General features: G+C 34.4%; 1 protein-coding gene across 1 annotated transcript; it reads left to right on the top strand.

Moving 5' to 3' along the window:
- The first annotated feature begins 1,907 nt into the window (after positions 1-1,907).
- Positions 1,908-26,728, top strand: LOC128983081 (uncharacterized protein SYNPCC7002_A1628-like). The gene is made up of 7 exons (XM_054402238.1): positions 1,908-2,109; positions 6,186-6,356; positions 7,049-7,208; positions 24,175-24,368; positions 24,811-24,966; positions 25,753-25,864; positions 26,534-26,728. The coding sequence occupies exons 1-7, from the start codon at positions 2,107-2,109 to the stop codon at positions 26,698-26,700; spliced, it is 963 nt and encodes a 320-aa protein (XP_054258213.1). The 5' UTR covers positions 1,908-2,106; the 3' UTR covers positions 26,701-26,728.

The following is a 26,728-nucleotide window of genomic DNA, read 5'->3' as shown; positions in this document are numbered from 1 at the left end:
TATCTTTTACACAGAATAATAAAATATCCAGATCAGTAACTCCAAAAATAATATGATCTTGTGCATATCATACAAGTAAAGAGTGGGGTTTAAAAAAATACAGTTATTTTACTGTAGATTCATTTCTTTAGTTTGCTGTAATTTGATTTTTTCCTACTTGATAATTTCTGATCCTGTCCAGGAATATTGTATGTAGTGGTAAACTCTGTCTTTGCTGCTGCTTTGACATCTTGCATCTGCTCTTCTTGAGTTGCTGTGAACACAGATTGTTTTGGTGCGACCATATTCACCAACAACTTGTCTTCAGGTAAGGCTGTATAAATAGCAGTTATGTCATTTGACCATGAATCATTCCAATCTCTTGCTATGAGATATAAATTGTTGTTTTTACTCCCAATCAACGACACCATTGACAGGTATGTTATATAATTACTAATAGGTAAAATCTCACTTGCAGAATTTTTCCAGTACAGATAGAAATGCGTTTTACTTCTAAACTCAGGACAAACTTCAGTAATCTTTGAGTATAAATCATGTAAATTTGGGTTGTTAAAATTAAGCAATATCTTATACCTTTCAATTTCTTTTACATCAAATTCTTCTTTTTTGGCAATGTTTGTGTTCAATTCTGCAGTATGTTTTGGTTTTTGACTACACAAATTGTTACCTAATATTTCTTGTCTAGCTTGAACTTGAAAATGAGCCCTCATCACGTAGAGGTTATATTCTTTGAAGGTTGTATTTTTTGAGTTCATTTCAAAACATTTATCTCAAACACATATTTTACAACTAATTAGAATGTTAAAAATATTATTAATAACTTTGCTTTACAAATGTAGGCATAGGCACCAAAAATCAATGAGTAATTTGAAAGAATATACAAAATATTCTTAACAGATTTGTTATTTATGCAATGACAATCCTTGTAACTTTTATGCTATTGAACATCATAGAACAGAACCAACTTGTTTGATTGAAACAGCTGATTACCAACAGGGTGCAGCACTATTATTTTTTTAATTTATGACAACAGCTAATTTGCAACCAAAAGGTGAGTGGGCGTAGCGAACGAGCTTACCTGAAGCACAGAAAACGTACTGAAGGCAAGTGAGCGCAGCGATCGAGCTCCAACCTAAAGGTAAGTGAGCGTAGCGAACGAACTTCAACCAGGACCGGAATGAGCCATGCGAATACTTATGAAGTTAAACGGGGCAAAGCCCGCGGGTACAGCTAGTTCCTTTTAAATATGAAAAATCATAAGATTAACATGGGGAACTACAGAGCCACTGGGGCGGAGCCCGAAAGGATTTTTGAGATAAGAATATGCTTTAATGTTAATCGGGAATGGGGAATGTGAGCTATCATCATGCCAAATTTCAGCCCAATCCGTCCAGTAGTTTATGCGTGATTGAGCAACAAACACACACACAAACTTTCAGATTTATAATATTAGTAAGATATCAATAAATTCCTAACATCTGCCTCTCTAATAAGTAAATTAAAATAATGTCAAGTCAAATTCTAAGTAAGTTCATCATACGTCTGGTGGGATGGGGTAGTTTACTCAAGGAATCAAGACTCAAGTGTCAAGTCAAACTTTACCTTGTAAATTCACATTGTAAATTGGTTCTTGACCGTTGGAAGGTAAAATAAATAAATAAATAAGTCAAGAGTCGAATCAAAGAGTCGTCAGAGTTTAGCTGTAGCATTCTATGGTTAAAAGACGTCACAACCACATTCCGAGGTAACCCAAAAGTTGGTCACCCTGTTTTTTTGTGTCTTCTTGTTCTTTTCTTGTTGTAGCCTACTTGCTTTTGCTTCCAATTCAATCACATTCAATCCAATGTTTTGTTGTTGTTATATTCTTTCTAACCTAAATCTTTTATGTTGTTGTTTTGTTACGATTTTGATTTAAACAGCGATCAAATTATTGTAATCTCAATCTGTAATCTTTGATCCGAAATTTAAAGTTACTAAGTTAATTTAGAAGTTGATTGATTATCATCCATAATTTAATGCAGTAGACTATAAATTAGTAGGCAAAAGTATCTTCAAGTGAATTTTACCTATCTTAAACTTGTGATGACTTACAAATAATAATTTCAAATGGTAGGCCTAAGTTATAAATTATGGTCCCAGTTTATTTGAATTTTTAAGTCTAGCCTAGGCCTAACTTAATTATTGTTTGGAATTAGTGAAATGAAATGATTTATTTGCCGTTGAACATGTACTTGAAATGGGTATTGCCATAATGGTTAGTCCCGTATAAATCGTGTATAAATAGGCTAGACATTATTTTATCAAGAAGTCTTCAGTGAATTTAAAGGATGCAGCTCCTAACGTTTTCATAAGTTAATAAAATAGGCCTAACTTATGTAAATTTATTGAAATTTGATATATAATGATAAAATTGCCCTTTGCCTAGATGAAGTAGGCCTATGGCCTAATATAATTTTAGTAAGTTATGAAATTCTTTTGTTCTAGCCTAACTTATCATTTTTTGGGAATGTGACTAACAAAGGACAATTATATAGCCTAGGGTGAAATTTGATGTTAGACGAAGCCTATTGTAAACAACTTAATGACCGAAATAAATCTTAAATCATGCAATACAAATAAATACAATTGAGCAGAAGCAAAAAAAGAAAACAATGGGCTTAAGTTAATTACAGTATTTACAAACACCCCCGCCGCAGCAAACCTGCAGACCTAAGCGAATTTCCATTTGCTTGATTGGATTTACACAAAAATGTCTCCTTAACAATATCACATTTATTCCCTATTTAACTTAAATAACATTAATTTAACGAGTACTTAGGTTTGCTGCAACAGGGAAGGTAAAAATGTGTTTTTTTTTTTTTTGTAAAATGTTAAATAGTTTAGAATGAAATGAATGCATTTTCCAAATTTGATCAAAATATGTTCTTAAACAAGCCAACTATAACAGTTAAACTTACTAAAGTATTCTCCATAAGAATAACATGGGAATTTTAAATTTATACGGTTTTTTGGAATTTTCTCCGTAACCATTAGGCGCATAATAACGCTTCAATATACTAACTTAAATTATTAATTTTTTAAGCTCTACAAAATGGTTTGGAAAGAAAATGTTAAATTTTAGCGAATTTCCCATATAGGGAATAAGCTATTACCGTAGTACTCATAGTAAGACCTGGACGCGGGACCGATTTTTTTTTTCGTTTTGAGGTCCCTAGAGGCCAAAAACACCATCCGTTCAAATTCATATATATATATATATTTATATATATATATATATATATATATATATATATATATATATATATATGTGTGTCCGTCAGCACGATAACTCGAGCAAAAATGATCCGATTTTGATGAAATTTGGTACAAACGTGTAAACGTACGTTTATTCGAACGAGTTCGCGATCCAGCATGATCGGACCATGGGAACAGGGGTTTACGGGGGGTTTTATGGGGTAAAAATAGGTTTTTCCCATTTTTGACCCAAAAAACATAAAATTTAGCAATTTCTTTCCAAACCATTTTGTAGAGCTTAAAAAAACAAATAACTTAGTATATTGAAGCGTTATTATGCGCCTAATTGTTACGGAGAAAATTCCAAAAAATTGTAAATTTAAAATTCCCATGTTATTCTTATGGAGAATAAGTAAACTGTTGTAGTTTGCTTGTGAACATATTTTGATCAAATTTGGAAAATGTTTTTATTTCTTACGAAACTATTCACATAAAAAAAAAAAAAACTGTTTTACCCTCCCTGATGCAGCAAATCTAAGTACTTGTTAAACTAATTCTATTTAAATCAAGAATAAATGTTATATTTTTAAGTAGACATTTCAGTGTAAATCCAATCAGTCAAATGGAAATTCGCTTAGTCTGCAGGTTTGCTGCAGCGGGGGTATTAAGTTTTTAGGGTTAAAAATGGGAAAAACAAATTTTTACGGAAAACCCTCCATAAACACCTGTTCCCATAGTCCGATCATGCTGGTTTGCGAACTTGTTTGAATAAACTTAGGTTTACACGTTTGTACCAAATTTCATCAAACTCGGATGACTTTTCCTCGAGTTATCGCGCTAACGGACACATAGGCCTATATAAATATATATAGACCTATATATGAATTTGAACGGATGGTGTTTTTGGCCTCTAGGGACCTCAAAACGAAAAAGTAAATCGGTCCTGGGTCCAGGTCTTACCATGAGTACTACGGTAATAGCTTATTCCCTATATGGGAAATTCGCTAATATTCCCTTTATGGGAAATTTGCTAAAATGAGCTAATTTATAACAGGTACAAAGCATTTTAAATAGAAAATTTCCAAAACAAATCTAAATCAATAAATAACAACCAATGAACATGAACAACAAACAATAAGTATAAATATAAACTATCAACTATGACAAAGATAAAAAGATTGTTATTAACTTATAAAAATATTGGACTGTTATGTTACGCCCAACTTACACTCACTGGGGAGCGAGTTGGTCTAAGTTAGTGGTGGAGCCCAGGATTCTAGTCCCTGAGGTTCTGGGTTCAAATCCAGCCAATCACTAATTTATTTTACAGTAATTATGTAGCTTAAATAAGTCGATGCTGCAGCTACTTCAAGGCCTAGCTTGAAGTAGGCCTTAGTTACTGTAAAAAAAATTCTGGTATAATTTTAATCCTAAAAAAATAGGTTATTATAGACATTACTAGTCCTAAGTTACTTACTCTTGTTTTTCAGTAAGTTTTAGTATATAGTAGCATGGCCCCCAAATTTAATTGTGGGCCCTGTTACCAGGATCTTGCTCGGGGCCCCCCCCCCCCCCACTAACTGGGGGGTATATGGAATACCCCCCTGCCTAGAAGGGGGGTCCGGGAAAATTTTTAAAATGTCATGTAGGCCTATTTTAGTGAGTTTTTAAGGTATTAAATTTGTGAGTGGTAAATGGCACTTATGCAGCTTTATTAAGGAAGAAAAGAGTTCTTCAATGAGTTTTACAAGACTTAAAGTTACAGGAATTCAGCAAATAAAACTATTATATATCAATACACAAAAGCTCCATGCCTATTAATATTTTGTCTTTTTTATTTCCCTGTAAAAGGGTTTGGCTATCTTAACTGCTATAATTGTACTTTGTAATATGGAGTAGGAAAAAAAATTACGTAAATCGAGTTTAACAGCTTACACCAATGAAATCATATTTTATTCAGTGACAATTTTCATCAATAATTTTAATAATAGGCCTAGGCCTACTACATTTTTTGGGAGTGGATGCCTGAGCTGCCGAACTTGCGCGAGTAGTCACGGAGAAAAACGAATGTGCACGAGTAACGCCGAGAATGACCGATGCTGTTGTAGAGTATTATACCGAGCGTATTTGGAAGAAAACTTAGGTCAAAATTATTACAATCTTTCATATTTTTTAAACTCCAAAAGTAAAGAATTTTTAAGTTTGTGTCAAATAACCTAGATTGCAATTATTAAGAAATATGCCATACATAAAAGTTCAACCGGGACCAAATGTTGATAAAACAGGACGAATAAGCGTCCCGAGAGGATTTGTCGGGACGGACCAGTCCTCCTAAAACGGGACGTCTGGTCACCTAAGCTATGGTACATAGTAGGCCTACATGTCAATTTTTCAATGCTTTACACATTTTTTAACTTATAACTATAAGGATTGGTTCTTGAAACTATCAGTTCAATTATAAAACCAAACTTTATTTAACAAATTATTGAAAACAAACTAAAGTAACTCATTCAAATTGTTTTGCTGAAATTACATTTCCATTTCGAGACCGATTTCCCTTACTGACCAATTATACAATTATTAACGTTTACAAAATAATAAGAATATGACAATATACAATGTTAGGAGCTGAACAAATACATGTTTTTACACTTTTTACATGTTTTTTTAGCCTAGAATCTAGAATTAATACATTTTAAATTATTTAACTTTGTTTTTTTGTAAAAAATATATATTTTTTATCTTCAATTTATGATCTGCTGTAAAGTGATCTTCAATGAAAAAAAAAAAAGGGTAGTGACCAGAGTTGCACCAGCCCTACCCTTGTGGGGGCCATGTAAAGTAGATAGATAGTACTTAGTTTGACAAGAAAAATATCACTTAACTTGATATATCTAATGCTAGATCTCCAGATTAATTATTAACTTAATTTAATGAAAGATTTTTTTTAGACCCTGTCCGCTAAACAGTTAGAACAAATCAAGAAACTACGAGGTTTGCCAATCGTTCATCATCATGGTTATGTTTGTGATCTTCCACCAAACCACAGGTTCCCCATGGCCAAGTTTCATAAAGTTTTTGACTTCCTCCTCAGAGATTGGATAGTTAACAGAGACAGGCAAGTGAGTTTTTACTTCTAGAAGATTGTTACTAGATCTTAGAGGTTAACTTAGACCATTAAAATTTAAGTCATAGAAGGAGCGTTGTTAACATTTGCAATTTGTGAACTTAGTATTTTAATGCATAATATTACTTGAACACGATCATTAATCCGATTTGTGCCTGAAGCAATAAAAAAAATATGCCCACAGTGTGATCAACATGTAGGTACAAGATTTGCAGAGATTAGGCCTGTAGCATGAAGTAAATCATCTTCCAATTTAGTTGAGGTTGAGGATGTCATCATTTGTACTTATGTCATCCAATGGCGGATGGGGCTAATCAAATTGGTAAACTTAGAACACAATTAGGTAGTTATAATGTACATATCTTTGGACAATACGAACACAGAATTTCCTTTGAATTGAGCAAGATTGATGTAGCAAGTATCCATCATTGACTACCTATAGGCTATTGGATAGCCTACCGGAAGTATACATCCCATCCATAGGGATCAGCTATAGCCATTTCTTATTAAAAAAGAACACAGTTGTATGAGCCAGTTACAAAATGCGCTAGTGTCTAACATTTTCTTTTCTAGATTTGTAACATGTTTTTAGAGTACAAAAAAACCAGAAAGGCTACGGAATAGTTGCTTCCCCACATGAAAATTCGGTAAAGATAGTTCCTAATTGCTCTTAAATTTGTTTTTTAGCACATTGAACCATGCCAAATAACTGCAGATGAGGCAGCAAATGTTCATACCAAAGAATATGTGGACAAATTTTTCAACGGTAAAACTAACAGTAATGAGCAGCGAGCTACAGGATTTGTTTGGTCCCAAGGATTGGCTTCTAGAGTCCGTTATGAAACAGGTAGGCTAGATAGATAAGTTATCAATTCTATTAAACACAGCAACATAGCTTAGGGTAATGCCACACTAGGCTGGTTCTGTCGCGCGATAATAATCGCGACGGGAATAGTCACTGAAGGGTGCCACACTGACGCGACAATAATCGCAGTGTCGCGACGGTTTTTGTAGCGAAAAAATTTACCCAGGGTGCCACACTGGCAGTAAAATCGTCGGCTTTGGCAGTTGTCTTGCAATGACCATACAAGACGCACCATGCAAGATGAGTTGTCACTCAAAATTTCAATGTTTTGCAGCAATATCATTGTACGTTGTCCGTTGCCGCAGAAGATGTAAACGGCAACAAAAACGGTGGATTCATCTAATTATTATGAGTCGTCCATGTGAAGGAAAGTTTATTTTGTTTGAAAAAACTCAAGGATTATCCGGATAAATTCTGTGATTTTTACTGTATGTCCATAGCATCTTTTGATTTACTGTTGTCAAACATTAGAAACAATTTACAAAAGACAGATACTCAGTTATCTTGAGTTTTGGTGTTATAGAGGCAGGGATACTTCTCTAGACCTCTATTAAAATTATTTCTGCGTCCAAATGATCCATTTGGAATGAGCCACTATCTTATGGCGTAACACTCAACAATCAAGTACGATGAAGCGTGGCTGCTGCACGACTGAGGCGAAAAACAGCCGAGTGTGGCAGGGTTGCCAGCGACAATTCCCGCCGAAGAAATAGGCCCAGTCCCATTCCACCACGACTGTCGCGGGCGGCAACATCACTGAGCGACAATTACCGACCGGTGTGGCACCCTCCATTTGATCCCTTGAGTTCTACTTCTGGCACGACAGAAACCGCCCAACTTCAGCGACAAAAACAGCTTAGTGTGGCGTGGCATTACCCTTAGCTGAATGTATTGACTGTTGCTGATAATTCTTTATCGCTATTGATAAAAATGAAAATGCCTTTCTATTAATTTAAAATTTTACTTATTTATTTCCAATACAGTACGGTAGTGAGAGTTGTCATATTCGGGACCGCGTCTCGTTGTCCCTCCGTCTCGTTGTCCCTCCGTCTACTTGTACCTCGAAGCCTAGGGACAACTAGTCGTAGGTACAACTAGACGTAGGTACAAGTAGACGGTGGCTCACCCGACTAGTTGTACCTGCAGATTTTTAGGAGACGGTACAACTAGACGTAGGTACAAGTAGACGTAGGTACAACTAGACGTGTATCCCACCGACAAGTAGTATCACCTAGCTTGTACGGATGCGACCAGTTGTCCCTACGACTAGTAGTCCCTACGACTAGTAGTCTCTACGACTAGTGGTCCCTCCGTCTAGTAGTCCCTACGTCTAGTTGTACCTACGCGTATTTTGCGTCTAGTTGTACCTACGCGTATTTTGCGTCTAGTTGTATCTATCCTTCAATTCGTTACCCTGTTTAATTGATTACTGCACGAGTACTTTTTAATAATACCCTTAATTAAATCAGGAACTGCAGTGTTCCGAGTCGATTGAGTATGATTGGCAAATATTTTTCACCGCAATTCGATGTTTTAGTAGTTTTACAGACGTTAATTGGAGGCTGAAAGCTACGCATTGCTGTCCAGGGTCGAAATGGCAGCTATAGTTGTGATTAAAATTTTCCAGCCCTAGTACCGAAAATCGTTTATTTAATTAAAACATTTATATATATCATTAAATATACAAGCAGTATATCCCTAATGAATTGCAATAGACCGCTGCCCAGCAATTATGTATTACTATTTTTGCTAATTCCTTTAAATATTTTTTCACATAACCTTAAAGTATTTGCATTGATTAGTGTGCATATCTTATAGTTTACAATGGATTTCCCAGTGATCAATGAACAATGAAGTGTACAATGAAGTTGAGGTCCAGCGGTTGAAAACTCGACAAAAACTATGCAATGTACTACACATACTTCTCCATTTAACATACACTGTAAATAATAAATGTGATTGGAATATGTTCCATTTGTTTTGATTTTATTTTCATAATTAGTTGTTATTTCGTCACCAGCATAGCAACCCGTTAAACCCATGTTAGTTTTAAACATTTGTAATTCTTTTTTTATGTCTTTTTAGCCTATTTTAATTTATAAAGGCATTCTGTAGATCGACAGGAAAATACATTTCCACCGATATGCGGATATTTTCTCTGTGATGTTCACGAGCTGATAAAAAGGTTGTAAAGAAACATGCTTGCCTACATTATTGGTATATTTTCTCAGTTTTGTATAGTTTGGTTAAAAACAGCAATCGTACCACGGACCGATTTCATCTTCGTCTCGAACTTAAAAATGATCCCGAGCTGAAAAAAAGTCATTTTCGGCCCTAGGTACGAAATATACTCTAAACTATCGTAGGATCGGTGAATACTAAACTCTATCTTGGAATTGCATACACTCGCTCCTATCTTTAAGTTTACGTTGTTGCCATACAATAAATGTATAAATAAACACAAAAATTCACAAGTTTTGTTGTAAGTACCTATATCATGTATAAATAAAAACATACAATAGCATCATGTGTAAGTGTATTCTGTAAAACTTTAAACAAATATTAGTAAAATAGTTTTCAGGTAAACTATTGTTGAATGAATTAGTTTTAAGTTGTTAAATTAACCTCGAACCATGCTATATGTTTAATGGAGTTTGTCCGGAAAAATACCATAGTAAAATTAAATCAAATAAATAAAATCAAAAGCAATTCATAACAAAAGAATAATAGATACAGAATGAACGTAATTTCTGAAAATCGACAGGGCCCACATATGCGAAGCCTGTGCGTGGGGACCAAGTTGACTCAATAATTGGCAATTTGTCATAGTCTTGTAACATAATTAACTACCACTACTATAATTATCAATACATTTTCAAAGGAGAAACAAACGTCCGATTATTTCTAGGCAGCCACAACAGATAACTTTAGAAAACTACGTTATAAGAATTAGAACAACTCAAAAATTAAATTGTTAACATGATTTGTTTAGCCTAACGAAGAAAATCATGAAAACCAAATTTAAAACTCCCATAAGAAAAACATGGGGAGCAATTTCGTTTACGTATAAGCCGAGTGAGATAATAGAAAAATATACGCCGATGCTTGATGGCAAATCTGTGCGTGCATACCTTTAATTTGAGACCTCAATAATAAAAATGGTCGGGTAGCAGAGCCAAACGAATAACCCATTTTCTTAAATTTATAAGATTATTTAATTAATTATTTATTTTAATTATTTATTTATTTTACTTGACTGTTAATACCAAAGCAAAAGCTTCAACTTCGTATGCGTCCGGATTACGAATAAACCTAAAACAATCTTACACCAATTTACCAATAAGTTTAATAAACCAAAATTGCACATACTCCGGACAGATTTCTTATAAAGAGATGCTATGACAATATGATCAAATCTCTATTTAATATCGTTTAGGTTGTGTATTGATTAGTCAGGACATTGATTGAATAAATAAATATTTAAACAGTATATATATATACTAAAACATAAATACAGCACAAAACAAACATATAAAACATAAATGTAAAACATAAAACATAAATGTACAGTACATAAATAGCCTAATTGTTACAATATTATTATTATTTTTTTTTTTTTTTTTTTTTTTTTTCATTTGTTAAATTAATCAGTTCAATGTTATTTATATAATACGACCATAAAGATAGGCGAATGTCTCTCGTGTTTATTAGGACAATAACACAATATACCTTATTGTTGATTCAGGAACACGCCATGAACAGCTATTTCTGAGAAAGGTGAACGAAATACCTGTTGTAAAATGCAGCTAAAGACATCTGCTACAACGTATTTGATTTATTGTTTAATATAAGCAAAACCATATAGATTTAGTACTTGGAAAGGCAAAGGAAATATTTTGTAAACAGCGTACAGAATGTCCCGTTAATCCCCACACGTTACTCAGAATGGACTTCATTTGCAAATTCTTAGAGTTTCCTTTCACAACAATCCATTCCAGTTATTGGGGTGTTGGGTCAGCCCTCTATCGCGTAGTTGCGAGAAAGTGATTGACCTCCAATCAACCTAAATATTGTTTTGATTTTACGTAGTACTGTGGTAGTTGCTAAAAAAAACTCTTTCACTCACAGTATTAAACATTTTCAAAAAAAATGTTGATTATATCAAACTGTTATGAACAGTGTGATTTTTTTATTAATAACATAAGCTTTTAGTTGAGTATTTTAAACTCCTTGAATGACAAAAGTTTTAATCTAAAACAGATCTATAATCTGATGTACGCTGCCCAACAAAGACGTTATTTATTTATTAGTTTTGAAATAATTCCTGGTAATACACATAGCTTAAAAATTAGTCGATTTCGAGAATCAGGTACACTATAGTGCAAACAAAACGTAAATAACACTTAGATTTTCAATCCATTACTGATTTTATACTGATTTTAAGTCTAAATCTACACAGGCAACGTAACTTATGAAATACTCTTAGTTTATGAAGGCTTGGTATAAAAAGTCTTGTAAAGTGCCATTCTTGTGTGTTCTCTGGTTAGGAAACTAGCCTTAATATTTAGTTGTTTATGATATAAGCGGTCTGATTCATACCTACAGTGTATTCAGGTTTTGGACTGACTAGGCCTATATACAAATATGCATGAGTGTTCGATGTCATCATGAGCGTTGGAATGTTTACCTAAAAAAAATGTCGTAGTAGAGGGTGATAGTGTAAATCATAGCTGTTCCCTGGTCCATCGGCCGGTGCCTCGAGGGATAATGACCGACGGACTAGGGATAGAGCTGATGACTCATCCGGTCATGTGAACATCGATATATTAACTAATACTATTTAATAGTAACTAGGTGAAACCCGTCGAAATCGACGGTTACTTTCAAGGATTACGTTAATTCACCTAACTGCGATAAATTGGATAAAATATAGGCTACATATTTTGAGCATTTAGCATTGTTTAAAGAATAATAAGTGTAAAAACAATATTGATATTAATTGCGTTAGTCGCCAAATTCGGTTGATCATTCAATGAATAAAATATTCCCCTTACTGTACGTCATCGGAGTTATTATTAGTATGTAATCTGGTATCTCTTCCTTTGGAAGAACCTTTAAATAGTATTAAAATCGTATTGGTGGATCTTTTGTAGTTAAACACTTCCGTGATTTCATCAGTGTAAAAGATTTTATTTGAAAAGAAAACTTTTTTTTGGGAAGACATATTCAAAGGGAGGTATATCCGTTACAGTGTAAGTTTAATTTTTCCTTCGTCACGTCGCGTCAGTTCATATCTTACTTCTGTGCCAACGAATACACCCTCTAGCTTACTTTTGAGAAATTTATTTTGAGGTTACTGTTGAAGCTGGAATTTCTTGACATGGGGGATGTCAGTTAGTTGTCTCAGCCTTATCAATAACATAAAGTTGTCAATATAATCTCTCTACGGAATGTTAGGTGTAGTGTAATACTTGAAGTGAAGTTGATTTTTATTCTTGATAGGGGCCTCCTAGTTCATACGGCCTTTTGACTTTATTGGCAGCAAATAATGCAAATGACATAGCAATGGGACATTTCCAAAAACAAAAAATACTGTAAATTGGCTGTTACGTATACATTGACGTTTAAATATTGTTAATCAACGTATTTTATAAAGGATTATGTGATCTAGTTTAAATGGAATATGACCTTTCTGTCATGACAGTAGCTGCATAAATAGTATTTTCTCTCTGTACCATATCTTACAGCCAACATGTCGTGTTATTTTCAATAATGTTACCAACCCAGTGCGCCAAAGTTCGTAATATAGGCAGGTGCAAATAATTTGTCAAGATAGGTACCATTTTAGGCAATGTTTCTATGTTTGGATTTTATTGGACATGATAAGAGCAGATATCTGTACATAAATATTTGATATGTGTAGAATAATATGATAAAATGTAGGCAAAAGTGGTGAAAAAGGCAGACACCATCCAGTACAATAGATATAAGATAGTTCAATAAGAAATAATATATGAATTGCTGTGATAAAAGGATTTTGCACTGATTTCGTAATGGAATGTTACATTGCAAAACATGGCTGAAAAATAAGAAAAACAATTTTAAAATAAGAAAATAACATTAACTCCATTGTTTGAAATACAATTTAAAAATAAACAGCTGTTTCATTAAAAAGTATTATTCACATGGCCAAAATGTAAACAACTCTGTGGAGGGATCTTTAAAGGCTTCTAGGGCAGAGTCCTAAGGGATTTTGCTTAGTTTTTCTTTTGATAACTCATCTACAGACCAATACATACCTTTCTTTGGACACCTCTACCAAGTGGTGTCGCGAAGTTTGCATACAGCGAAATTTGCGTACAGCTGGAATTTAGCGAAGACTGCGTACGACCCGCCAGGTTGATGTTTGATGAGGGTGAGACAAGGCCTGACCCTTGTGTCAGTGGAATTTGACAAGCGAAGTTTGCGTACACCAACAAGAACCACGGCTAGGTGTTGACTATTTGACCAACATTTGACTAAAGCAACCAATCAGTTTTCACTGATTAAATAAAACTTACTAACTATATTAAGTAGTAATAGAAATATACCGCTTTTAAATTACTATCTAGATAAATAAATGTATATGTAACTTGGTCTTATGTGATTGTTGGATGTAACAGCCGCTCATACACTAGACAGAATAATTGTCACGTATGGAAATGTATAACCGGTCTTTCGGCCTTGACGGTTTTATTCATATTTACAGTTCTGATTATGTAAATACTTAGCGGCTACTATTACAATTAACGTTATTAGTAATCTACAATAGTACAGTTTCTAAATTAAAACTATTTACATTAGTCAGTTCTTTTGGTCTTAACAAACTTATATATAGTTAAATATAGTTACTACCCAAGTTTGTGGAGGTATAATATCGCTTTAAACACGGAGCTATGTCTCTATTGTAATGATACCGGTATTGTTTGCGTATTCTTTCGATCCTTTGGTCCAGCATAAGATAGCGACCAGAAATCATAACCAGGGCCGATTTACCGAATAGGCACGGTAGGCACGTGCCTAGGGCGCGAGGCAATTGGCTTTTTTGGGGGGCGCCAAAAATTTGGAAAATAAAAAAAATTGGTGGTTGTTTGCATGCGATTGCGGTAAACTTTCTAATAATCCCTCGCCGCCGTGTAGACATCGTAATCGTCTCCCGCGTTTGCGGCGAGATTCTTACTATTTTCAGCGGTCAGGTCGTTTAGACATAATTATCGTCTTCCATGATCGAAGCAATATATGAGCATATCCCGCGGTCGTGAGGAGATTATCATCGTCTACCGCGAATGAGGCAAAATTCTGATCTTTTCCCGCGGTCGTAAGGACATTATCTTCGTCTTGCGCGATCGCGGTCAAATTCTGACCACCCCTCGCGGCCGTGAAGACATCATTATATCGTCCCCCGCGGTCGTTTGAACATATTATCAATAGACATGGTTTAGCCCCTGAGCTGAATTGATGACTATAATATAATTGTACAATTACCTCGTCACAGCTCCGTAGTTTCCGTATATATTACGGCCGTTTCGGCATCAAAATGCCATCCTCAGATACACACATCCACCGGATTTGGCGTCGTCAAACTTGAAACACACACGTAACACGATAACAAACATTTAAAACATAAAAAACGAAAGACAGGCCTGTCGCGCACATGATGAGTACGTGTACGGAAGCTGACTGGACAACTGCTAGTTCGTTCCAGCCGTTGCGGTATTATCTCTTGGACTTTGATCCCTTGGCTTGCTTCGTTTGATGATGTTATTGAAAATAGTGTGAGATTTAAATTGTAGTTGGTCATTTAGTATGGATTCATTGTTGTTTTTTATTTTTTTATTTTTTATTTTAAGGGCTTTATAAATCTCATATTCCTCGAGGGTGTCTAGTCTATTTCCATTAATACAGGCGTGCAGAATTTCTAAGCCATTGTCCAAATCAAGTAAGACGTGATTGTTGTCAACCAGGTGTTGTGCGAACGTGGATTTTTGTTTGTCAGCTTTACCGTTAGGGCAAACAAAAATCCACGTTCGCACAACACCTGGTTGACAACAATCACGTCTTACTTGATTTGGACAATGGCTTAGAAATTCTGCACGCCTGTATTAATGGAAATAGACTAGACACCCTCGAGGAATATGAGATTTATAAAGCCCTTAAAATAAAAAATAAAAAAATAAAAAACAACAATGAATCCATACTAAATGACCAACTACAATTTAAATCTCACACTATTTTCAATAACATCATCAAACGAAGCAAGCCAAGGGATCAAAGTCCAAGAGATAATACCGCAACGGCTGGAACGAACTAGCAGTTGTCCAGTCAGCTTCCGTACACGTACTCATCATGTGCGCGACAGGCCTGTCTTTCGTTTTAGCGAATTTCCCATATAGGGAATAAGCTATTACCGTAGGTCTCATGGTAAGACCTAGACCCGGGACCGATTTACTTTTTTGTTTTGAGGTCCCCAGAGGCCAAAAACACCATCGGTTCAAATTCATATATATATATATATATATATATATTTAACCCTCCGAGTGTCACGCGTCATAAAAACGACGCACAACACACTTTGTGTAGGGTCACGCGTCGCTTTTAAGACGCACAAACATCGTTTACGGCGAAGGCTCTATGACTGACTGAATCGGATTGAACTGGATCGAGTTAGGTATCGTTCTTTCCGTAATATTCTAAGCTTTCTCCAGAGGTCTGTCTCTAAGCGCTATTCATTTTAGTTCCGAAAATATTGTAGCAGACAGCTGACGTGCGTGTATTTGTAAACAGCTAGGTTCCCCCGGACCGATGACTGATGTGTTTTATTACGTTTATCATTGTTTTAGTGTTAAAAATCAAAAGTAGTGATATACGTGGTGCATTATAAGAAGATTTAAGTGGTTTTGAAGTGCTGGTTGATGATCCTGAAGAAGTAGGTAGTGATATTGATGTAAATTATCAGCCAGATTCCTAGCTATGGTTAGGCTATGCATTCTTAGCTAAACGCTATGTACTGAAATCCGTTTTTCGCTCATAACTTATTTATTTGATAACTTACCTCGCTATATGATTATATATTTTTTGTAATCCTCATTAAATTTAGAACAAAGTGGCTATTTTCAAATATTTATAGGCCTATAATTTATACAATTTCATTGAGCGCGAACTTATTTTTTTTTGAAAATTTTCGAAATTATATTTTTTTTTACCTAAAAATTTTTTTTTTGAAAAAATGTTCCTTATGTTTTATATATAATATTGAAGCCCATGATTTTCCAAACAAAATGGTATATAGAACATTAGAATTAACATTGTTTTAAGCTTCTCAGATCCGTTTTAATAAAACCTTGCAAAGGGGCCAAAAATAGGTGGACATTAAGGCCTAAACTATGGACACTCGGAGGGATATATATATATATATATATTTATATATGTGTCCGTTAGCGCGATAACTCGAGCAAAATTGATCCGATTTTGATGAAATTTGGTACAAACGTGTAAACCTACATTTATTCGAACGAGTTCGCGAACCAGCTTAATCGGACCATGGGATCAGGGGTTTATAGGGGGTTTTATGGGGTAAAAATGGGTTTTTCTCATTTTTGACCCTAAAAACTTAAAATTTCTAAATTTCTCTCTAGACCATTTTGAAGAGCTTAGAAAAACAAATAATTTAGTATATTGAAGTGTTTTTGAATGTTCATTGACTACGGAGAAAATTAAAAAAATTGTAAATTTTAAATTCCCATGTTATTCTTATGGAGAATAAATAAACTGTTCTAGTTTGCTTGTTTATGGATATATTTTAATCAAATTTGGCAATTTGGTTTATTTCATTCTAAGCTATCAATATTTCAATTGAAAAAACACATCTCAACATCTTCCCCGTAGCAGCAAACCTAACTACTGTAATCACTAAAATTAATGTTATTTGAATAGGAAATAAATCTGAAAATTTATAGGGAATATTTTAGTAGAAATCAAGCCGGGTAAATGGAAATTCGCTCAGGATGCAGGTTTGCTGCGACGGGGGTATTTTATGTTTTAAATGTTTGTTATCGTGTTACGTGTGTGTTTCAAGTTTGACGACGCCAAATCCGGTGGATGTGTTTATCTGAGGATGGCATTTTGATGCCGAAACGGCCGTAATATATACGGAAACTACGGAGCTGTGACGAGGTAACTGTACAATTATATTATAGTGAACATATTAATCGCCTCCCACGATTGTAAAAAAATGGTAATCATCTCCCTCGGTCTTGTGGAGATCATCATCCTCTTCCGCAAATTAGGCCAAATACTGAGCTTTTCCCGAGATCGTGTGGCCATTATCATCGCCTTACGTGATCGCGGCAATATTCTGATCATCCCTCGCGGCCATGTAGAAATCATTATTGTATCTCCTGCGGTCCTGTGGACATATGGAGATCATCGTCTTCCGTGAATGAGGCAAAATTCTGATTTTTTCCTGCGGTCATGTGGACATTATCATTGTCTTGCGCGATCGTGGCATAATTCCGATCGTCCCTCGCGGCCGTGTAAATCATTATTGTATCTCCCGCGGTCCTGTAGACATCGTAGCCGTCTCCCGCGGTCGTGTATACATGGCAATCGTCTCCCGCGATTGCAGCAAAATGTTAATCATGTTCTGTAGTTGTGTGGAGATCATAATCGTCTTCCGCGATCACGGTAAAATTCTTGCTGTTTCGCGCGGTCGTGTAGACATTATCATCGTCTTCCGTGATCGTGGCAATATTCTGAATATCGCGCGGCCGAGTGTAGACATTATTATCGTCTCCCGCGGTCACGGAAACTGTTGTCATGCGCGATCACGGTAATTTGAAAACTCCAGGTAGAAATACAAAATTCATACATAATTCCCGGTTCATAAAATTCCCGCATGATTCCCGGATTTCCCGGTCGGTGGACACCCTTATATATATATTACAAAGGGGCGCTACTATTAGTTGTGCCTAGGGCGCTGACAGGGTCAAAAACGGGCCTGATCATAACGTAGCCAATATAAAGTGTCTCCTAAAACTAATAATGTTTAATGGTAGCTCAACGTTATTATCTGAAGCAACATTGATTGAAACCCAGATTTGTGTATGTTAAAAATAGTATTTATATGTTACTATAACTTTTACAGTTAAAGATATTTAACAAGGGATTGCGACGTTGTATTCCGCGTTGGCTGATTACTACATTTAGCTATGTAAAACCAAGATGCATGGAGTAAAAGAGGTGGGCCAGACAGAGCGCGCCCCTCTCCCCCCCTCGCTCATTGGACTGAGGCAGTGACGTCACTGCAGTCCTCGAGCCGCTACTCACAGCCCGTACACAACACTTTTAGATGTTGTTTTGCGCTGTTTACGCCAGTTTGTACTACGCAATTGTTAAAATTGGTTTTGCTTGGTTTTAAATATATTAATATGTTATTCCTTATTATATTACTACTCAAATATTAGAGCAATTGTTGATTAAATTGATGTCCATTTCTGCAATTGTTGTTATATCACTAAGGATCTACTCTGATCCGGTAAATAGCATCTAATTTTATGATCTATATATTTTTAGGATAGCCTACTTAACTACAGTTGTTCATGAATATATTAGTAACTAAATTAGATACCCTTAACATTTTTCAAATTATTATTTAAATCAAACAAACATTTTTCACTATACAGATATACAAAATAAAAGTAGCTTTTGGTAATGTACAATCATCATTAGATTAGTGTGATTAGGAATGGAGATTTATATTTGTATGAATGGAAAGAAAACACATTTGAAATAAAAACACTTTATTTACAAAGTGTATCTCTCACCATTGGACATGCAATCAGATATAAACACATTGAGTTGTAGAGTTCTTGAAATCTTTTACTTACTCTTAAATTTAGTACTGACAATGACGTTTCTTAGTTGATTGTTTTTGATTTGTTTTGCTGTTCATTTGTTTTTGCCTGATTAAAAAAACTTCAATATCATTAGACTCTACTATTCTTCTTTGAGCAAATAGCTCAAGACGGTCTAGAGGTAAACGATGAAATTTATGGCGTAATGGCTTAATGTCTTTACTTTCTTAACAGGGTCATTTATTCATATCAAAGCATTTTAAATAGGCCTAAGTAAAATACCTATTTAATTTTCGATTTTAAAATTCCTTTTCCAAACTCTCAATTTTCATTTAGCCTACATTGTGGTGTTTTATTATTACAACACAGCTTGCACAACTTTTTTGTTTCCCCGGTAAAGTTTTCTCAATTTTCGTTTTGTAGAACATTCCTCCGCATCACTGCGATAATACTGTGTTCATAAGACACAAGTTTCATTCAGGGCTCACGAATGTTTAACATTCCCCAAACTCAATAATCATGAAATTAATTCCTTTAAACATCTTCAAAATAAACAAATATAAAAATGATTGAAATCCAAAAATCGTTTCTTTTGCACATTTCAATAAAGACAAAGCATATTTTGTTTGCGAATAAAATATGACTCTTATGTCGGATTGAGTTTTAGTTTTAAAATAAGTAACTGTCATTATATATATAGCTAGCATTTTTTATCTCAGAAAGTAAACTCGTATAAAAACACCGAACAACGTGCACTTACATAAGAGAAAAAATCCTCTTAACACGAAAATAATAAAGTCTTTCTTTAAAAGTACCTGTGAAACAAGCTTTCCTCGGGGAAAATCATTAGTATTCTCTGAGCGTATTCTTTGGTCAATGCCATTTATCCAAACAGATTTTTGTGGTCTATTTAATTCCTGTAAAATAGTAATACAGTATCGTAGTTGACTTTGATTTGTAAGCAACATTTATGATTCTCATGTAAACTATTAAATAATTGGTTGTTGTTTTTTTTTTTTTTTATCAACAAACCCAAATAAGTTTATCATTGAAAAGGAAATAAAGAAATAAAACATGAAAAAGGATGGCGTTTCATTTATAACTAACACCAAAAAGCAGTTGAAGTAACTTTTAAACAGGCAACTTTTTTACCTAGTGCTAAAAGATATTTTTTATTAACTGACCTGAAAAAGGGGAGTGTTATATCTGAATCTAAAATAACTCTTAAGTGTAATATTATTCCAACTGAATCGGTAGACGCCCGCATTTCATCACTTTCTATGCAACATTCAGGCCTAATTGGTTATTTACTATTGTCAAACTGTTCACAATTCATGTTTAGTTCAAAATCATAAAAATCATTATTTAGTACACAAAGATATTTGTGTCATAACGGTAAATACCTCCTCCAAACCAGCGTAAATCGTGTCTCAAAAAGTAAGGTTTGTGCGTTTAGCATGTATCTAGCGGCGAAGCAGCCGCGGCCGGGACTGCAGTGACGTCATCGCGCTCAGTCCGCTCTGTCTGGCCCACCTCCTTTACTCCATACATCTTGATGTAAAACAGGTTAGTTAAACCTTCAAACCTAACAGAATTGAGCGATAAATAATTAATTGTAATTAAGAAACTGTAAATATTGTACATTACTAATAACGTTGATGTAAATAGTGGCCGCTAAGAATGTACATGGTAAGAACAGCATATAGGAATACAACTGAAAAGACCAAAAGGCCGCTTCATACATTTCCAGACTTGAATTTGGCTTAAGTAAAATTTGTCTAGTAATGTATGAGCGACTGTTACATCTACACTATATCTATTCTATCTATATATTAATTACGTAAGCCGATTCTTTGCGTCAAAATTGTGGTGAGAGACTGGGAAATCGTAGAACGACGGGAGAGGGCTCAAATTAAAGGTCTTGACCCCGTGACGGCGGGAAAAATAGTGAAATGTTAACACAAAATTAGATATAACGTAAAATATTCTCCATAAGAATAGAATTGGAAGTCATTTGCTGCTGATTTTTGTTTACTTCAATACAGCTGATTGTGATTTATCATCAAGCCAGTAAGCAATATGTTACCTAATTTTTGTTGTTTTTTCCTCCCACAATATCTGAATTATTACTAGAGGTTAAAATACCTTATAATACGTCAGTGTGACTTTTTGATCACACTGACGGATTATAAGGTATTTTAACCTCTAGTAATAATTAAATATATTACCTTTGGACTACTTATTTGCCAGCCAATTCTGCAATGTAGCCTACTGTACACAATATAAAACCACGAATAACCTTACTTATAATAATTCAGACTTTTTAGTTAGTCTTACAATGTTGAAATCATTATTTAACTGTGCAATTTACAAACTTGTGTATTTTTTTGTAAATTAGTTAAACACGTGATAAGTAGTAGAATCATCGGAGATGGCTCAAATCAAAGGAATTTAACTTAGAATAGCTGAAAAAATAATGAAGTTTTTTCTTATAACTTGAAGGTTATTTTTGTGTTGAAGGAATGTTTAACATGAAATAACCACATTGACTAAAAAATAAACTTATAATATATAATATATATTTTTATTTTTATAATAAGTCTGTTTTGAATCTTGAAATTATTACCAGAAATGAAAAAATAATTATTTCCCAAACGGATTATTAAGCTTCTTTATTTATCCTTAAGTTTTAACTGAACCTTTTAATAGCTATTACGTAGGAAGGGCCAACAGCTCGTAATGATTAAACTTAACTGAATTTTAATATCTATTATAGTATATTTTTCCCTTTGAATACATGTTCTTGTTAAATTCAATTATATGTAAATTATTTTTTACATTCATAATTATTTTGTTCTTTTTATATATTTCTTCATTACATTTAAACTATATAAACTAAATTTTATACTGAGCTAGGTATGTGTACACTGGCTATGTAGTCTGCAACTAAACCAAGATTAGTTTTACTAAGAACTAATAAGCGCGCGCAAAAAAAGTCATATCTGGGTTATTTTTTTAAATGGTATTTCAATACTGAGCTTTAATTACGTTTGCGTAGAAGGTAATTAAGATGTTTTTTTTTTTTGAGAAAAGTTAGTAGTTAAGTGTGAAATAAACTAATTTGTCAAAGTATATGCATCAACTACCATGCTACGCCAGTTTACGTAATATCCATAAGAATAACATATACATTTTTAATTTGAACTTGTTGTAATATTCTCCGTGACTAATACCGTACAAAAACACTGTATTATACTCAATTACTTGTTTTTGTAAACTCTGAATTTATTTATTTAAGATAATTGTTTAAAGTTGTTGTTTAAGCTAGTTAATGTTAGTTTTCTATAGAAAGGTAGAGTTTAAGTGGAAAAAACAATGATAGCAGATCTTGACAAGAAATAAGGAAAACCAAAGTGTAATATGGATAAGGACTGACCAAGGGACACAAGTACGTTGTTGTCAAGAACAGGGGTTTCTCAATGAGCTGCAGACAAGCCAAATTTTCCTGGCTTTTGTAGCAAGTTGTTTATAATAAATTGTTGTAAGATTGTATGATTTTTAAAGAAATAAAATAAATCTCTTATACCGGTGACAAGTTGAAGGGGAGATACAACTAGCCGCAGGTACAACTAGACGTAGGTACAAGTAGGCGTAGGTACAACTAGTCGTAGGTACAAGTAGTCGTAGGTACAAGTAGTCGTAGGTACAAGTAGTCGTAGGTACAAGTAGTCGTAGGTACAAGTAGACGCAGACGTATGAGGTACAAGTAGACGGTGACGTTCCCGACTAGTTGTACCTGTAGATTTTTAAGAGGTACAACTAGACGTAGAGACAACTAGACGTCCGCACCATCGTCAAGTTGTCTCTACAGCTTTGGACGGGGTACAACTAGACGCCTGTCACCAAAATGCAGCAGGTACAACTAGACGCCGGTACAAGTAGACATCGCCCCTCATATTCTAGATATCTTAAAATTGTTGGGAATTTAAAGTTAAGTAGTTGATGAACAAAAAACTTGATTCAAACAGTATTTTCAAAATCTTAAAGTACTATCTTAAAGTACTGATTAGGCTATAAAGGGATGGTGGCGTCGTCCTGTAATCTAGCTACTAGGAGCTCACAAATTGTGGATATCTAATAGGCATGCACTGTGAATGCGATGCTCCCTGGTGTGGATTGATGTCCACACTAGTGAGTACTACCATTGACTATTGGATACAGAAGAAGACATCCCATCTATATGGATCAGCTGTCGCCAATTTTTTACTAAAAAAGAATGTAGTTGTGTGAGCCAGTCACAGATTGCGCTAGTGTCTAAAACGATATTTTGTACCTTATTTTTCGTTACTAACATAGTTGCTCCGTCACAACAGTTGCTATAATAAGTCATTCCATCAGTTTGACTTGGTAGAAACTATCATGTAATTGGTAGAAATCAGTAATTTAGATCAGCGCAATCTGTAGGTGGCTCACATCAACTAAGACAAATTTTATTAAAAACCTGGCTACAACTTTAACATGGGGATGGAATGTCTAACTACGACTGTCCGCAGTACTATCCTGATAATTAGACCAATTTTTTAATCTGAAGAAACAATTTTGTTCGGATTCCACTATAAACTGAAGGTCCCTTAGTTGCCATTGGCTGTATGGGCTATATTTAATTAACAGCTGTGTCTAAGGATCCATCCTACACTCATATTTGAGTTAAACTATGCACATTGTGGTGTCTCTATCTTAAAATAATTGACAATTTCCTTAATAATTCCTGGCAAATGCCCTATCTTTTTATCTGATAATTGAATTGAATTCATATTTGCAGCTTATACAAATAAAAGAGGTCACATGTTTAACAGTCAAACAGTCAAGTAACTTTTTTTTTGTATTACTTTAGAGTCTCTTAAATTCCCTGTTAGATAGCAACTCAATTTTTAGTTTAATATTTCAGTGTGTCTGACGTGATATAATTATTAGTGTTACAAATATAGTGACATTTCTCATAATGACCATACAATGAGTTCCATTAGGCTATAGCCTACTTGTATGTCTTTGCATAGGAGGCACGCTGCTGGCTGCCAAGTTGGCGTTAGATAGAGGACTATCAAGCTCCACGGCAGGAGGCACTCACCATGCTTTTCCTGATAGAGGGGCTGGCTTTTGTCTCATCAATGATTTGGCAGTTACTGCCCAATATCTGATAGACACCAAAGCTGTGAATAAAGTTCTTATTGTAGACCTAGATGTGCATCAGGTGAGATTGAGCTAAACCTATTTTGACAAATCATTTGCAAACAAATAAAAAAATCAAAATCCACTCCAAATTTTATAATCAAAAGTGTGATTAAAGTCCCATTAACCTTAAACTATTTAATTAAAAAATTTGAACTAATTTTCTCAACATAACAGAAATAATTGAATAAATATAACGTGTCAACAAAGTGGTGTGCATATATATGTCATGATGAGTGTACTAGTGAATGACCGTTAAAAAAAACATATTATGCAATTTGATCTGCCTAGTCTATCACAAACGGTCTTCTCTGTTCTTAAATCTACCCTGTTACGTTAAAAAAGCTGTGTCAATAATCATTTTGCAAAACAAACAAAATGAAATGGCCCATTAAGTTCAATTCAAACTTATATTGTATACATAGTATACAGTAGTTGCTTTCACTAAATAATTTTTGTTTCAGGGAGATGGTACATCGTTTATTTTTGAGAAGTCTGAAAATGTTTTTACCTTTGATATGCATTGCGGCAAGAATTTCCCATTTCGAAAGCAGAAAAGTGATTACGACATACCTTTAGATGTGAACTTGGAAGATGTTGACTATTTAAAAATATTACAAGTAAGGCTATGTTCTCATTCTTTTTTATTAATTTAAATTTAACTTCCTAACAAGTAATTCTGCTACTGGTTTTGACCAATTCAGCTAAACAATTTTTGGAGTGTCCCTCAAGTAAGTTAACATTTATAAATGTTATGAAAACCTGCTATTCAACCATCCAAATTACAAACACAACTAGTTTCAGCACCTACATGGAGCCATCATCAGGCGGTACAAAGGACGTTTTCTTTCTTCATAACCGATCATTTACTATGTCATATGTACGTGTGTGTGTCTTCTTACAATTTTTTTTATGTATTTTAAATTTGACGCTCATTTAGGTAGAGGTAGGTTGCCATGTAGTGGTTTACCTCATGATTGTAAAATAGCTGAAAAATCGTAATTTTCAGTTGTACAGGCCAATCAAAATTATGAGCACCCCGACAGCAACGTTATATTTCAGATTTCAGCTATTTATGATTTAATCTTTTTGAACTAGTGTGTTTGACATATCGTTTTTAATTCTAAATAAGCAAGCAACTTAACTCTCCTAAAACAGACAAGGCTGAGCCTTCTTATTTACCATCTACATTGATTTTGTTCCTAGTTCTTGATGAATGAGGTTAGGCCTATTTGGAAAGTATAAAAATGTGGTTTAATAGAAAGCTTAATGTAATTAAAACATTGAACATGTTGTTTACTTCCTGATATACTCATAAAAAGAACTTGAATCCACCATTTCACCTCGTTTTAATATAAAAATGGCTTAAAAAAATAACTATTTGTGATTGAAGTATTGCTTTTCAGGACCATCTGCCAAACATTCTTGACAGTTTTCGACCAGAGCTTGTGTTGTTTGACGCTGGTGTGGATCCACACAAGGACGACGAGCTGGGAAAATTGCAGTTAACTGATGATGGTAAACAACCATGAAACCATGCCCAGATTACCATACTCTCAGTTATTGACTTTTTTTATAAATGCATAGAGCATAAAAACGTCCTCCAACAATACTGCATATATTTTACCCTTAATTGTAAAATCATTTATAAGACAGCAAATCTAAACACAAAAGATATTAACGGGCAATCTTGTCAATTTACGGTATCAATTTAGTCGAGTCACTTAAGTCATCATCAGGGCTGATCCAAGATTATGTGAGACATACAGTGGCTGCTCTAGCTGTACCAGACCCATGGCTGGTAACATGGTGGTTGGTAAGCTGTGTATCATGATCTGTGAAAGCTCAACATAGTGAGTCTTTACCTTGTCACACACTGTCAAAATTTGCTCATCACAAAAATAATCAATATGTATAAAGTACAAGATAGCAAGTGCAAAGCTTTCTCCAAAATATCTTATTGGCTGGCAGTATGAATGTTGAAATATGAATGTGAAGTATTTCTGCAACTTAATATACCTCCTTTGCATACAACCCAATGATTAAGCACTTTTAGATATACATTATTTCAGAAAGATTTGTTTAACAAGTTAATAATAAGCTAAATGCAATTTGACATTCAGATCCATATAAATTACTCTCTCTGCTAACTGAACTTTGTACCACTAAATAAGAAAAATTTCACAGGTCTGTTCAAGAGAGACGAATATGTACTTGAGCAAGTAATAAAGCGAGGAATCTCTGTAGCTACAGTGATTGGTGGAGGTTATAGCAGAGACCTGGACAAGTTAGCCCTTCGTCACACTATTGTCCACAGAGCAGCAACCAAGGTGTGGAGAGTCCTGGGCCTCTAGGTGAGATAATTATATCTAGAGCAAGTAG

Source organism: Macrosteles quadrilineatus, unplaced genomic scaffold (assembly GCF_028750875.1).
Source record: "Macrosteles quadrilineatus isolate MER2022 unplaced genomic scaffold, UCM_ALF_1.0 Scaffold_1__1_contigs__length_201487025, whole genome shotgun sequence".
NCBI classification, from domain to species: Eukaryota; Metazoa; Arthropoda; class Insecta; order Hemiptera; family Cicadellidae; genus Macrosteles; species Macrosteles quadrilineatus.
The sequence above is the reverse complement of the archived record's forward strand: the minus strand, read 5'-3'. Positions and strand labels throughout refer to the sequence as shown.

Coding starts and splice junctions, on each gene's coding strand:
- LOC128983081 (XM_054402238.1), top strand. Junction 7,209..24,174: donor TAGAGTCCGTTATGAAACAG/GTAGGCTAGATA, acceptor GTCTTTGCATAG/GAGGCACGCTGCTGGCTGCC. Junction 24,369..24,810: donor TAGACCTAGATGTGCATCAG/GTGAGATTGAGC, acceptor TTTTTGTTTCAG/GGAGATGGTACATCGTTTAT.